Here is a 16416-nt window from a genome sequence, read left to right as displayed (position 1 = left end):
CTCACTCTCTCTCTCAAATGAATAAATAAAATCTTTAAATATATATATATACTAAATTAAAAAATAAATGTGGCAAGCTTGATCTTAGGTTACTATTAAAATGATCACTATTTAGGGGCGCCTAGCTGGCTCAGTCAGTAGAGCATGTGACTCTTGATCTTGGGGTTGTAAGTTTGACCCCACATTGGGTGTAGAGATTACTTAGAATCTTTTTAAAAAACACGAGCACCATTTATATGTCATTTTATGGTTGAGTAAAAGAAACAATGATCACACAGCCACTTTGGAATGAGGCAATCACGACAAGTTTGGATGACATTAAATCCATTCTTTACATGTGTTTAAATATATAAGATAGATGGAAAAACAAGTTATAGGGTTGTCAGCTTTCACATTCCTGAGATACAAATGCTACTTTGCCATCCCTGCAATGAAGCATGAATCCAAAAGCCTTAAAAAATGCAGAGAACTAATACCCTCATCAAAAGTTAGGGAAAGCACCAAACTCAGTAATTAAAATGAAAACTACCAGAGAAATATGTGGGTCACATTATTATTATTGTTATTATTATTATTTTTTATTTTTTTTAAGATTTATTTATTTGAGAGAGAGCACAAGCAGGGGGAAGGGAGGCAGGGCAGAGGGAGAGAAAGAATCCTCAAGCAAACTCCTGCCATGTTTGAGCCCAATGACATGGGGCTCAATCTCAGGACCTGGAATCATGACCTGAGCCAAAATCAAGAGTTGGCTGTTTAACTGAGCCACCCAGGAGACCCTTAAGATTTTATTTTTAAGTAATCTCTACACCCAACATGGGGGCTCGAGCCCACAACCCCGAGAACAAGAGCCACACACTTTGCTCCACTGGCTGAGCCACCCAGGTGCCCCCCATTATTATTTTTTTAATATTTAAAAGTTAGCCTTGGGGCGCCTGGGTGGCTCAGTTGGTTAAGCGACTGCCTTCGGCTCAGGTCATGATCCCGGAGTCCCGGGATCGAGTCCCACATCGGGCTCCCTGCTCAGCGGGGAGTCTGCTTCTCCCTCTGACCCTCCTCCCTCTCATGTGCTCTCTGTCTCTCTCATTCTCTCTGTCTCAAATAAATAAAATCTTAAAAAAAAAAAATAAAAAGTTAGCCTTTATTTCTTAAGTTGATGGTGGATATACTGGTCTTCATTTTACTGTTATTCTTTAACATGTACATATGTTACATGTAACCTTTAGTATTATAAAGTATTTACCATAAATTCTTATGAGAAACATTTAATAAAAATGCAATAAATGCACTTATTTTTTCCATTAAAAATATGAAAAATATTTAAATGTGCATCTTATTCAACCTGGCATTTCTACTTAAAATAATTTATCCTAAGGTAATATATGGATGTTTATAGAGACTTACCAATAAGTAGGTTTATTAAAGCAAGTTTATAATAGGAAAAAACTGGAAACAAAATACAGTGAATATTCTACAATAAGAGTCTTAAAAATAAAATGACACAGCCATATAAGGTAATACCATGCAGTAATCTTAAAATAATTTTGAAAAAAAATTAACAGTATGAAAATACATTGATAACATGTTAATGGGTATTCTGTAAAACTGTACAGTATGCCATTTTACACACACACACACACACACACAGAAAAAACCCTGGAAGCATATACACCGAACTGTCAATGATGGTTATTCTGGGATTCTGAAATTATATGAGATTATAGGTTATTTATATTTTCTCCTCTTTGCATATCCATATTTTCTGAGTTTTCAACAATGACAATGTAAAGAGAAAAGAAACCGTTTATTTTGTTTTGGGTTAGCAAAATTTTTCTATAAAAGACCAGACAGTAAGTGTTTTAGGCTTTGTGGGCCAGGGTGTCTCTATTGCAACTATTCAAATCTACCATTGTACAAAAGCAGCCATAGTCAATATATAAATGAATAAGGTGGCAGCATTCCAATAAAGCTTTATTTATGGACACTGAAATTTGAGGTTTATGTATTTTAAATGTATTATAAAATATTCTTTTGACCCTTTTTCAACCATCTAAAAAATGTTAGAACTATTCTTAGCTTGAAGACTATATTAAAATAGACAGCAGGTGGATTTGGGCCCGTATTTTTCTAACACCTTTTAAGGACAACCTATTCTTTGCTTGCACAACTCATTTTCCTGCACTGGTAAATTATCTTGATTTTTTTCTTTGTGTTTGGTCTTCCAAGTTTTTAAAACTAATTCAACCTTAAACTCTTCAGCAGTTGTCTAAACCTCTACCTGGCACTTTTAAAACCTTAAAGTATTGTGTCATTTGTATTTTTCAGAAGCAGCCTCTCCCAGAGCTTTCTGACTTCTAACCTGGCCTGTTTGCTCACCACATCTGGTGCACAGCTTAACAGCTGCATCTGGTATCTGCTTTCACTCTGTGCTCAGGGATGGATTCTTTTTGCTGTTCATCTGTTAGTAATACAGTGTTCCATGTATTGCTCATACTCAGCTCATCTACCCTTTAATGCAACTTTTGTTGAACCTCCTTTTCTCCAAAGTGTCTAGCACAGTGCCTAGAAAACAATGTTTAAATATACATATTTATTATTATTACTATTATTTATTATTATTTATTTTTCAAACAATTTTAAAGGAATAAGATGCCTGGATAGAATATATGGATGGTTGGTAGGCTGCACTGACAGGTGCTCAAACCATCATGGGTCCAGCTTGGGTCCTCTTTCCAGAATTTACTCAGATCCTGGAAAAATAAATTTGTTGATGTTCATTTAATCTGTTCACCAAAGCACTTGAACCCCATCACTGATGCAGTCTGCTGCAAACTGGGGCATACAGCTCTCCACAAACTTTGTGGAAGGATCCAGTTTGTTTCTCTCCAAGTCAGATTTTTTTAATGATCTTTTTTTAAAGATTTTATTTATTTGAGAGAGAGTGAGACAGAGGGCATGAGTTGGGGGAGGTGCAGAGGGAGAAGCAGACTCCCCACCGAGCAGGGCGCCAGACATGGGGCTTGATCCCAGGACCCCAGGATCATGACCTGAGCCACTTTGAGGCAGATGCTCAATCGACTGAGCCATCCAAGCGCCCCTCCAAGCCAGATTTTATTCTCCTGGTAGGTTGAGCCATTTCTTGCATGTCTAAACAAAGTTCCTTCCATTGATCATTCACTCTCATTTCTTCTCAGTCATGTGCACATTTCCGCGTCCCGGCTCCGCCGTAAAGAGCATGCTCCCTGGAGTTGTATGGACCTTGATCCACATCCCGATTCTCTCTTCCTATTTGTATTACCTTCGGCAAGTTATTTATCTATTTCTCTTCCCAGACTTTTTCCCCTCTACCAGGGCTGAAGTGTTTTTGTGGTTTATCACCTGCACAGACAGGATTGTCTGACCAGCAGAGCCCTTAAAATGAAACCTCTGGATTCAGGGCTGAGAGTGAACCCAAGATCCAGGCCTATTTGGACCCTCAACCTAGGTCTGACTCAATTTGAACCAGCAATCTGAGTTTCACTCCAGAAATGACTCCCTATGTATGGCTATCTTTATTTTTAAAATGAAGCCAACCCCAGAAATGATATCTCTGAACCCAGAAATGATTCTCCTAAAACTGGTGCTGAAGCCTCCAGTCCTGACTACTTTATCACATTCTCAGGACTTTTCCAGTTCTAACATGTGGCTATCTCCCCACAACTGTGGGAATGACCTTTGTCCCAGACTAAAAATTTCTGTTCTAATGAAGACCATCCCCTCTCCATCCTGGTTTTGACCCTAAAGACCTTAATGATCCCTGCTTCTCAGCTCAATACGGGAGTCTTTTTCTTCAAGTATAATCTGCCCCCACATGGGGATGCCATGGTCCACAGACTTCCTGAGAGGACCAGAGAGCCCCAGGCCCTTTCCTTAGCTCAGAAACTAGCACTCTTGGAAACAGCAACTTATAAATAGCAAAAGTAGACTACAGTCATAAGATGAGGACAGTGGCACCATTCTATAATTTTTTTCTTTTTTGTTTGCTTCTTTAAAATTTATATTTCCTTTAGTAAGTACAAAATTCAGTTTGGCTTTATATTGTTTTGTTTTCTAGACTAATCAGTAATAGTAAGTATCCTCCTGTATGAAGGGTCTGGGTTAACTTTTCCACCGAAATACTGCAAAACAATCATCAATCTAACCAATAAACATTCACCATACTGTAAATACCTTTTCAAGTTTGCAGAGGGTACATTGGATTATCTCTGAACATGCTTAATTTTTATATTCAAGTTGCTGCCATTTAAAAACCATGTTCAAGGGCTTCCCAATAGCTACATTTCCAACAGACCAAAGATTATGCAAAATGAAAAACAGTCTCTAATGTTAAAAAGGAAATATTTCTTGACAAAGAACATGCCAGGCCCAATTGAGATAATCCAGTAACTCAGTCAATGAATTAGACAAATATAAGGCTAAGAATTGCCATACATGTAAATGAAAGAATAACTAGTATATATCTATATATATCTTAAGCATCTAGGTTGGACTGAAGGTTTCTTTTTGTAAAAGTTGTCAAGTTATTTTTGCAACTTTAGCAAGATTATATCCCAGTTTCCTCTTATTCTTTCATTTAAAGTGCAATGAAATTGCAGAGGGAACAATTTTGCATGTTGGAAAATGAGAGAATCAGAAAACTTCTCAGAGGAAGTCATATATAAACTGAACTCTAAAAAATAAGCAGAGGGGCGCCTGGGTGGCTCAGTCGTTAAGTGTCTGCCTTCAGCTCAGGTCATGGTCCCAGGATCAAACCCCACTTCGGGCTCCCTGCTTGGTGGGAAGCCTGCTTCTCCCTCTCCCACTCCCCCTGCTTGTGTTCCCTCTCTCGCTGTGTCTCTATCAAATAAATAGATAAAATCTTTAAAAAATAAATAAATAAAATAAAATCTTTAAAATAAAACATACATACATACACACATAAGCAGAAATCCCTTTATAGGAAGAGGTGTTGTTATCATTGCTCTTTTCTGATCTAGACCAAGGTGTGGCTTGACCTACTTTAGAACAGAATTATGAATTTCTTTGATTCTTCTGCAAATACATATTTCTTTTTAAATTAGCATCAGCTCACAATAACTTTTGTGAGTAAGTAAGTTGCAAGGTCATTTTTCAGGTGTCATTTTACTGTTTGAAGTGTCATCAACAGCTAATATACATTAATTAGTTTTCTCAAAGCCACAGAATGACACAATTAGGACAGCCATACTCAGAACTATGTTTTCCTTTTTGTAAAAGTTGTCAAGTTTTTTGGGGGGGTATTCTAGGCCAAAGGACTAACCTATGCAAAACTACAGAAGTATGAGACTGAATGGGATATATGTGAAATATGGTGTGGATAGTTTAAGGTGAGGGGTGGCAAGGGAGATTAGACTAGCAAAAAGTGTTTCAAGCCAGATTGAGAAGGGCTTTGAATGCCATGTTTAAGAGTTAAGTTTTATGCTATAGGGCAGTCATCTAATTTATTTAGGTAAGAGAGTCACATGACCAGATTTATATTTACAAATAATTCTGGCAGGAAAATAAATGATGGATATGAGCAAGAGAGTGGAAATAGGGAGACCAGATGGGAAGATTGCTCTTTGCTAATCTGGATGAGGAATATCAAGGATTTGTACCAGACAGGTGGAATCATGTAGGCACTACTATCATCCACATAAGAAAATATCCCAGAAAAAGAAGTCTATTAAAATAGAATCACTGAGGGTTTCTCAACTCTGACTGCTCATTAAAAATACTTGGGAGAATTTTTTTTTTTTAATGGATATTCAGGTCTTACTCCTAATTAAATCAGAATCACTAGAGAGACCTGGTATTGGAATTTTTTTTAAAGATTTTATTTATTTATTTGAGAGAGAGAGAATGAGAGAGAGAAAGAGAGAGAGAGCACATGAGAGGGGGGAGGGTCAGAGGGAGAAGCAGACTCCCCACTGAGCAGGGGGCCTGATGCGGGACTTGATCCAGGGACTCAATCCCAGGACTCCAGGATCATGACCTGAGCCGAAGGCAGTCGCTTAACCAACTGAGCCACCCAGGCACTCCTGGTATTGGAATTTTAAAGAAGTTCTCAGGTGATCCTAATGTGTAACCAGGGTTAAAAACCTCCAACACAATCCATAAATGAGGAGTCTAAGGAAAATATAGTTCTGAGTATGGCTGTCCTAATTGTGTCATTCTGTGGCTTTGAGAAAACTAATTAATGTATATTAGCTGTTGATGACACTTCAAACAGTAGAATGACATCTGAAAAATGACCTTGCAACTTACTTACTCACAAAAGTTATTGTGAGCTGATGCTAATTTAAAAAGAAATATGTATTTGCAGAAGAATCAAAGAAATTCATAATTCTGTTCTAAAGTAGGTCAAGCCACAACTTGGCCTAGAGCAGAAAAGAGCAATGATAATTCATAAGTTTATATCTATTTTATCTGGTTCATGTCCTATAAAAAGTCGAATATAAGCATATCAGGATGTTAAATGTGTGCCAGATACCTGATATTTTTGTTTATTTAACAATAAACATTTATATTACAACACATAAAGTGGTAAAAGCGACTCAAAAAAATTTTTTTATTAGAGGTAGGATAGTGAAATGGTTAAAGACACACATTTTGAAGCCAGATAGACAGGTCTTGAATCCAGGTTTTGTCACTTAGTAATTGTGGATCTGAACAATCTCACTTGTTTAATCTATAATTTCCTTGTCTGTGCAATAGCGATAATAGGAACGACATCATAGGACTGTTTTCAGAATTATACTTTAAAATGCATCTAAAGTCTTTAACATAGTAGCTGACATTTCTAAGTATGTGTCTTGGCTCCTGCACTCAAGGAACTAACAAATTAGAGAAGGAATTAAATTAGGCCATGAAAAACTGTAACATAAGGCAGCATTATAGGTTATTAATAATAATTTAATAGGTAGGAACCTAACAGCTTCAGATAATAAAAACCACCTTTAACTATCTTAAGAAAAAAAGCACATCTATTGAAAGGTTATCAGAGACTCAAAGATTCTGCAAGAAGCTAGGGACAGGCTTAGAAGAAAAGCAGAAACCCAAGGAACTGCCATGGACCAGGAAGCTGGAGGCACAACAGTTGTTGCTTTTTTTTTTTTTTTCCAAGATTTTAGTTATTTATTAGCCAGGGAGAGAGAGAGAGAACACAAGTAGGCAGAGCAGCAGGCAGAGGGAGAGGGAGAAGCAGGCTCTCCACTGAGCAGGGAGCCCGACACGGGGCTCGATCCCAGGACCCTGGGATCATGACCTGAGACGAAGGCGGCCGCTTAACCAACTGAGCCACCCAGGTGCCCCATCATCATACAGAATATTTAAAAGACTCAGGTTAAGATTTAATAATATTTTTACTGCTTCATCAAGGACATTGGGAAACATGCTTTAAATTCTTTTTTTTCTTTTAACTGCAAGAGCATGGTGGTCAAGGAATGACTTCTGGATCGCTTTGGTGACTTGTTGAATTTAGTGCCCCTGCTTTTATTTTGTGCTAAGGGGCCAGCAGTTTCACCCATCATTGCTTCTGCTTCAGTTAGTACAAATACCACATGGTTAAAAAAAAAAAAAAAGCACGTAACTTTTTTATTACCACAAAAGTTTTCACCTCACAAACTTCCTAAATTTGGGGAACTCTCAGTCTGTGGACCACTCTTTGAGAATCAATGTTCTACAACATATTTAGTGGCTGTAGAAAATTACATTATATGAGTGACCACAGTTTATTTAGCCAATGTCCTTTATTGAGGGCATTTGAGTCATTTCTAATTTATCTCCATTACCAGTAATGACATAGTTTAAACTTCATTTGCATCCTGAATTATATCTTTAGAATACAGCCTTAAAAATGGAATAAATGGGCCAACGAAAAGCATTTAAGAAAAAATGGCTTCTGAATATTGCCTTCCTATAGTTTTACTAATGTACACGTGTATTTTATTTATTTATTTTTTATTTATTTATTTTTTGTACACGTGTATTTTATATGAGTATCCTTCCCGCTTACCAACATGGTGGTTATATATTTTTTAAAGATTTTATTTATTTATTTGAGAGAGAGATCGTGCACAAGAGAGGGAAGGGTCAGAGGGAGAAGCCAGCGGGGCTCCATCTGAGGACCCCTGGATCATGACCTGAGCCAAAGGCAGACTCTCAACCCTCTGAGCCACCCAGGCCCCCTGATGGTGGTTATTATTATTATTATTTTTAAAGATTTTATTTATTTGACATAGAGAGAGGGAACACAAGCAGGGGGAGTGGGAGTGGGAGAAGCAGGCTTCTCACTGTGCAGAGAGCCCGATGCGGGGCTGGATCCCAGGACCCTGGGATCATGGCCTGAGCAGAAGGCAGGCGCTTACCGACTGAGCCACCCAAGCGCCCTGATGGTGGTTATTTTTAAGGAAAAACAAAAACTGACCAAATTTACAAGGAAGAAATGGAATCTCATTTTAATTTGCATTTATTTGCTTATTAGTTAGGTTTTTTTCATATGTTTATAAAAATTATTGAGTTGCATATTTATGTATTTTGTCCATTTTTCTATTGATATAGTCGTCTTTGGGATTTTATCCGTTGGTCTGTCATGAATGTTGCAGTCATTTCTTCCCAATTTTTGTTTACTTTTTAACTTTGTATAGTTTATTTTTGTATGTTTTAAATTTTGATTAAATTACCTATCAGTCTTGGGGCGCCTGGGTGGCTCAGTCGGTTAAGCGGCTGCCTTCGGCTCAAGTCATGATCCTGGGGTCTTGCGATCGAGCCCCACATCTGGCTCCCTGCTCAGCGGAGAGCCTGCTTCTCCCTCTCCCTCTGCCTGCCACTCTGCCTACTTGTGCTCACTCTCTATCTGTCAAATAAATAACATCTTTAAAACAAATTACCTATCAGTCTTTTTATATTTTCTGCCTTTGGTGTCATGCTTTAAAAAGCCTCCTCCAAAAAATTAAAAATAAACAAATTTAAAAAAGGCTCCTCCATCCCAATATTATACTAATATTTACTTTTTCTTCTTTTTAGTAGGTAACTCTTCAATTCATTAAGAATTATTTATGTATACTTTTAGGTAAAGATATGACTTAATCTTTTCCCAAATAGTTAACCTTTAATTCCTCAAGCGTGTTAGATTTATCGTTATTTTCCCCTTTGTTAAAAACATACTATTAAATTACTGGTTTGTAAACAACTTAAAACTTAAAACAATATAGATAAATCTAAAGTAGCTCTAGACCAACTTCCTCCTATCCTGAGAGCTATTAGCTTGTTCTTTTCCCTTTCAGGCTTCTTCCTTCGCATTTTAACGCATATAAGCGCAAATACATAGTTTGCGGCAACTTGGGCCCCCACCCCCCGCACACACTTAATTCCTCTTTATCTTTCCACGGAGGTCTACCTTGTTCTTTTCGACACCAACGCATGGTGTTCCATAATGAGCATGACCATGTTTATTTTGTCTTCCCTCGACCGATGCTTGACTACAAGGTTTCAATTTTAATATTCACCAGATCTCCTCAAAGCGGCCGGGGCCCGAGCTTTCTTGTGCGCATGTGCAAGTGTCCAAGGGCTACATTCCTAAACATGGAATAGCTTTGAGTATTTTTTCATTCTGTGGGTTCTGGGGAACCACTGCGGGTACGTAGGGCGACAAACACCCCCAGACCAAAACCTGGCCTGAACGAGACGCAGAATAGGTACTCAGCCCCTGACAGTCTTCCTCCTTTCAAAATGGACGCTGAATTTATTTTTTACCTCGCAGATGCAACAGTTCGCAGCAACAAAACCAGATGCACAACCATTCAGGCACTGGGGACTACCACTAAAAAATTAGGGGAAGAAAAACCTCCAGCCACACCTGCCGTGACGCTTGCTTCCGGGAAGCGGACCGGAAGCCGCTCCTCGATTCTGCGTCAAACCCGACTTCAGGGGCCGTCGTAAAAGTGTCGCCCCTCGTTTCTTGGACCGGCCACAGGTTTCCGCTCGTCTCCGGCCGGGGGTCTGGAACTGCGGGTGTCAGTTTCCCTCAAGATGGCGGACGAGGAGGCCGGGGGTGCGGAGAGGATGGAAGTCAGTACCGAGTTGCCCCAGACCCCTCAGCTCCTGGCATCTGTAAGTCCTTGTAGGCAAGTTCCTTTTGTCCCCCCCAAGTCCTTCCCTACCGCGCTCTGGAGGATGTCGGGCTTCACCCCCTTTCGCGGCTCTGGGGAGGGGGAGTCGTATGGATTGGTCTGGAAGGAAGCCATCGAATAAAAGTTAGTCATTACCCACATTCCTGCCGACCAAGTCTACGGAATATAATGACTTTGTCATTTATTAGTCGTGACGAGTTCAAGCATGTCTCTATCCTTAAGTAGAAAGAACTGGTGATGTTATTAGATGGTCTGGTGTGGGGGCTGAGGCGGGATTAGAGGAAAAGCCATTTTTCGATAGACGCAGTGCCAACCCCTCTTGATGACAGGAATCCAGGACGCTGCACCTAATGTTATATTGCATAGCTGGCTGGGTGGGGCCTGATAATGGCAGGGAATACTGCCACTGTCAACTCGTCAAGATATTGGGTGTAGGAATTGTAGTCCCTCATTCTAGTGTCTTGAGAACCCCAAGCCTAACCCCTCAATGGAGAAACCCGTCGTTTGTCGCTTCTTATTAAGGGTGAAGAAACTTCCAGACATTTCGAATCAGAGCAGTACCATTAATTAATATCGCAATCTATACTCTGCCCTTGTATTTTGAAAGAATGGGAAGGCAGAGACAGTGAGCAAATTTGAGTCTATAGTCTGGCCACAGGGAGAAAGCAGATGAGGAGGATAAGAGCTAGGGGGCAATATTGGGGAATGTTCTGGATGTCTCTGGACATCTAGTGGGGAGATATACAGGAAATATTCAAATATTGATTTCTGCATGATATTAAGTCTTATCACTTTGTCTTTATTGCTGCATATAGAAAAATGTGGGATATACACCTTTCTGAAGTTTTTTGGTTTGTAGTTTTAATAAAAGCATTTTTGGACTATTTTAATCATGCAAACACTTCAGCATTGTTTTATGAGAGAATAAAGTGAGCTCCAGAATTAAGAATCCACCCCAGGGACTGGGGAGACTGGCTGGGAGATAGAAACCAGGGAGGGAGGAAATTGGAATAAGGATTTGGCCAACTATAGCAGTGCGTGCAACCATCTTCTATCTCAAATAGTAGCAACCTCACTTCACTGCCAGTATTGAAGGAGGAAGCATCTCTTTGAAATGAGAAGGTAGGGAAAATTGAGAACCCCTGAAACATCTTAATGGTAGCTTGTGCTTTCTACATCTTAGAAGCAGTACAGAAATTGTGTGGATAGAAGTGTTATTGTAATTTTGTATTGCCAAAGATGGCTAGTGTTTATTTAAAGCTTTGATATATTAATTCCTTCCAGGTGGTACAGTAAAACCTCATCAATCTAGACTCCACTTATTTTTAATTGGAGATAATGGTACAGAAATCAAGGTAGAATTAGGTTGCAAACTCATTAATTCAAGAAATATTGGATTTCTTGGGGCAAGGCTGTAGGTTTTGCAAAGTAATGGGTAGATGTCAAGAGAAGTGTAATCGCCTGAGGGAACTCACAGTTTAGTGACACAGATAAGACAAGTGCTCAAAGAACTTTAATACAAGATAGGGTGATGTAAGTGGATGAAGAACTGTGACAGGCCTCATGATCGTTTTTTTTGGCTTGGATCGTTCTATTTACTTAAGGATTCCAGATATCTCTTTACTTTCCTTTTCTTTTTAAAGCTACTGTCTTCAATTTTATTCTGACAGTGGAGTAAGATACTGGCTTTCCAGTTTACTACTTATTTGCTGTTAAATAAAATAAGCTCAGAGACTCTTTAACATTTGAATGATTTGTATTTTAAATCACTATTGGGAGGTAGGGAAAACAAAAATAATAAATATAGGACAGTTACAAGATTTTAGAAATCTCACCAACTCCATTAGAGCCTTGTCCTTGGTTATACTTTGTTATCCTTAAATCAAACTTTATTCTTAAACCCCAGGTCATTTCTTTGTCATACTGCTATCAAAAGCATGAAGGCTTTCCAATTCCTAATATCACCTAACATGCAATTAAGGTGAAATAATAGATATGAATTATTGGACATTTATAAAAGTCATTGCTTAAGAATCATTAGAGGAGTTGATTTTGTAGGTCTGGGGTGGGGAATTTTCACAAGCATGCCCAGCTGATTCTGAAGTCCTGGTCTGTGAGCCACACTTTGAGTAAGACTTAACTAGACATTTGGAAATTCTCAATAGAGTTGACAGTTGAGATTGTGGAAATGAAGATCTTTGAGGAGAAAAGTGTGTGTGTGTGTATGTGTGTGTGCATGCACACATCAGCACATACACACAGGTTCAGACACACAGGGAGAGAGGGAAAGAAGAGAGGGAGAGGACTAGGGACAGGAATGATTGAATTTCAGGGATAGAAGATGGAGGAAGAACCAGAGAAGGACCTAGAAAGGGAGCAGCCAAGCAAGTAGGAGGTGAGAGTAGTACGGTGCCATAGGGTCTAGTTTCTAGAAGAGGGTCTTTATTGGGTTCAGAAGATAAGGACTGAGAAAAACTGGGAATTCAGAGAGTATATGGGGTGGTTTGACAAAACTTCTGCCTTCTGTCTACTTTGACTGGATTTTCTTTCCTAAGTCAATCTCAGAAGGTATCTCCTGGCTTGGTACTAAGGTCTTTGCTTTTTCCTGTCTACACCCTCTGCCTATGTGATTTCATCCAGTTCTTTGGCTTTAAGTACCATTGGTATGCATTCAGTTCCCAAATTCATATCTCTAGGTCATCTCACCTCTGAACTCCAGATTCACAAATTCAACTACTTGCCTACTTGACATAGCTACTTGGATGTCTGATAAGTGTTTTAAACAGGGGGAGCAATTAGGAAGCTACTGCTATAACCTAAGCCTTAGCTGATGGTGGTTTGTACTAGAGAGACATCACGGAGATAAAGAGAAGTGGATAGATTTGAGAGAGATTTTGGAGGTTTGGTAGAAGCAAAAAGATTTGCTAATGGATTAGGCATGAGGATAAAAGGGAAGAAACAAATCACATCTGGATCTTCAGTTTTTGGCTTAAGCATTCATGGCCATGGTTGGTCATATTCTGAGAGAAAGGACCAGGTTTGGAGAGGGGAAAGAAGGGAGGCTGATCAAGAATTTTGTTATCCCTGTCTCATGGCACTTCTATAATAGCTCTCGAACACAAACAACTCTCTCTGTCTCCACTTCACCTCTCTAGTCCTAGCCACCATCTGTTGCCTAGGCAACTGGAGTGGCCTCTTAACTGGTTCTCTTTGCTTCCATTTCTGCCCTCTTCCAGTTTATTTTCCACAGATCACCAGAGTAATCTTTTTAAGACTAATTCAGATCATGTCAGCCTCCTGCCTAAATCCTTCAGTGGCTTCCCATTTTACTTGGAATAAAATATAAACTCATTACAAGTCTTTCAAGATGCTGCATGATCTGGCTCCTACATCTCCCCCTCATTTTCCTGTTATTTCTCCTCATTTAGTGTTAGCTACACTGGCCTGTTAGTTTCTAAAACAAGCACAAGATCTATCTTGCTCTAGGGCCTGTGCCTTTGCTTGCTGTTCTTTTTTCCAAGAGTGTTTTTCCTCTGCTTTTTCTTGATACTTACCCAGTCTAAAAGATGGGTTCTTCTTATCCTTCTGTGTGTAAGCACCCTGTTTATTTCCTTTACTGTACTTATTACAATCTGTAATTACTTTGTTGTCTTTATTATTTAAATATCTGTCTCTCCCACCAGAATGCAAGCTCCGTGAAGACAAGGATAATGTCTGACTTGTCCACTGATATGTCCCAGTATGCGTTTGAAATAGCAGACATTTACATACTCTTAATGAATAACTGAGAATCAACATTAGTGATTTATTTTAACAAGAATGGTAGTGGTTGGGGGAGGGAGTTGTGGAGGAAGGATGGGAAGAGAAATGAAGGAGCATATTAGGATAGTACCTAACACTGGGGTCCAGGTGAAGGTGGGGGGTGTAGGAAAAGCCAAAACAGGAATTCGGTGGGGAATTGATGGGATTTGAGTTATTAAAAGTTATGATGTTGACATAAATGGAAAACCTGAACATTATGGTCAGTAAGGGGTTTTGGAGTTTGAGAACATGGAGGCACATTCAGGTTTTGTAATGGTAGAGCCAGGTTAGATGAGCCTCTGTGCATTCCTAGAGCACCCTTTTCATACTCCTGTTGTATGCAGCATGTCTCAGGCTGTCCTGAGCATTGCCTGTTTGCTGTCTGTCTTTCCTTCTAGACAAGAAACTCCTTGAGAGCATAAGCTGTTTCTTGTTCACGCCTGTATCTCCAGTACCTAACACATTGCTTCAAAATTTTTGTTGAATGCATGCACGAATGAATGAATGAGGAGACAATAACTGAGGTGGAGTGGAGGTGGAGGTAATAGGAGTTGAGGCGATTAGGCTAAAAGGTTTAAAATTGAAAGAGGAATTTAAAAAAATTAACATTATCGAGTTATATTTTAAGTACAATAAAATGCTTCCATTTTAAGTGTTTTGATTGATGAGTTTTGATAAATGTATACACCTATGTAACTATTACTAAATTGGGGGTACAGAACATTCCCATTACTCCCAATGTTATACTGTCTCCAAATGGGGGGATTTTAGGGTTTTTTTTTTAAGTTTAATATTGTTATGTTTGTGCAATAATCATTATGAAAATCAAGAAAAAATTTATCTACAATCTCATATATGTAGTGGATCTTTAAAAGATAAAAATTTGTTTTGATAGTTGACTTAAAATACTGAGATGGGACACCTGGCTGGCTTAGTCAATGGGGCATGTGACTCTTGATCTCAGGGTTGTGAGTTTGCGCTCTACGTTGCATATACAGATTACTTTAAAAAAAAACAAAAACTTAAAGAAAAAAGTAAAATACTAAGATATAGGAGAAGGAAGAAGAAGTTCTATGTTATTTTCAGTGGTGGTGATATTTCTTAGAAATTGAAATCTATATCATTTTAGGCCAGAGCACAGCTTTTTTTTTTTCTCTCAAGATTTTATTTATTTGACAGACACAGCGGGAGAGGGAACACAAGTAGGGGGAGTGGGAGAGGGAGAAGCAGGCTTTCTGCCTAGCAGGGAGCCCGATGTAGGACTTGATCCCAGGATCCTGGGACCATGACCTGAGCCGAAGGTAGACACTTAATGACTGAGCCACCCAGGTGCCTGCACAGCTTTCTATAGTAAGGACACACTTACAATGAGAAAACTAGGATGAAAACCAAGGTCTCTTGAGCCCTGACTGAAGTGCTTTGTCACCAGATCATAGCAGGGCCTACTGCCTGTTGTTTTTTCATCATCATCTCCTAATTTTGGTTGTGGACAGCTAAGGAAAATTCTGATTTTCAGTATCAGACTCTGTAGACCCAAATATGAAGTTGAGGTGTAAAACTGCAGATTAGAGTGATAGATTCAGCCCCACTACCTGTAATAGTCTAGGGAAGAATAGTAATTTAGTGTGGATAAGCTGGTGCTGAAGATGGACTGCTTATGTTTAATAACAGACTCTGTCCTGCAAATAAAGAGGTTTTTGTCCTCAATAATGCATGGAGAGACTGGGTAGATATGTGTATAAATCACTGATACAGGATGAACCAATACAGTGTCCTGACCTATTCTCTTCATGTGTGCTGGCCTTGAGGGTTATTTCAGATTTCCCTTGACATCATTTTACCCATTTCTCTACAGGTGCTAATCATACACTGTGCTCTGTGAAAGTTTCTTTAAGCTTTTAACTCATTGCCTCAGGTGACTTAAGACAAAATATTAAGAGCTCTTTAGTCCCAGGTAATCTGTGAACTCCTATATGTTCTTTTAAGGTATTCTGAGTTAACATGCCTCCTATTGAAGAAACAATTGTTATTTGATGAATTTGGTTTTTTTTAAAGCATTTGGTACAGCCTTTTTTTTTTTTTAAATGTTAAGTTGCACCCTATAATACACTAAGTGCTTATGGAAATATGCTGTACTAAATAAATGTTACTGAATGACTCTAGAAGAGTTATTGTGCTTCCCTAAGTGCCTACTTACTATCCGGGAATGATATAGGCCCTGTCCAGGATGGAGTCTACTGTTAATCACTTGAATATAATAATTCTCCTTCTAATAGTTTACTTAAGGCCATTCTTCAGAACAAAGTCTATTTGACTTGTTTGGAGGAGTGGGGCTTAACCACTTAACTGTGTCTTTATGGACTACTTTTAAAAATGCCTTTGAACGTTTGGTATTTATGGGTAAGCTAGAATGACTTGAGAACAGGAAGAAAAATCTTTTTTTTTTTTT

The 16416-nt window shown here is 38.9% G+C and overlaps 1 protein-coding gene across 2 annotated transcripts in view; it reads left to right on the top strand.

Moving 5' to 3' along the window:
• The first annotated feature begins 9938 nt into the window (after nt 1–9938).
• UBR1 (ubiquitin protein ligase E3 component n-recognin 1) overlaps nt 9939–16416 on the top strand; it is a 135456-nt gene continuing 128978 nt past the window's right edge. For both annotated transcript variants that reach the window (XM_081829490.1, XM_081829489.1), the window contains exon 1: nt 9939–10146. In XM_081829490.1, the coding sequence (XP_081685616.1) occupies nt 10066–10146 (81 nt within the window). In that variant the 5' untranslated portion in view covers nt 9939–10065. The remainder of the gene's footprint in view (nt 10147–16416) is intronic.

The sequence above is a fragment of the Leptonychotes weddellii genome, chromosome 9, assembly GCF_054177405.1.
Source record: "Leptonychotes weddellii isolate Sample4059 chromosome 9, ASM5417740v2, whole genome shotgun sequence".
Lineage (NCBI taxonomy): Eukaryota > Metazoa > Chordata > Mammalia > Carnivora > Phocidae > Leptonychotes > Leptonychotes weddellii.
This window is presented reverse-complemented; position numbering and strand designations above follow the sequence as displayed.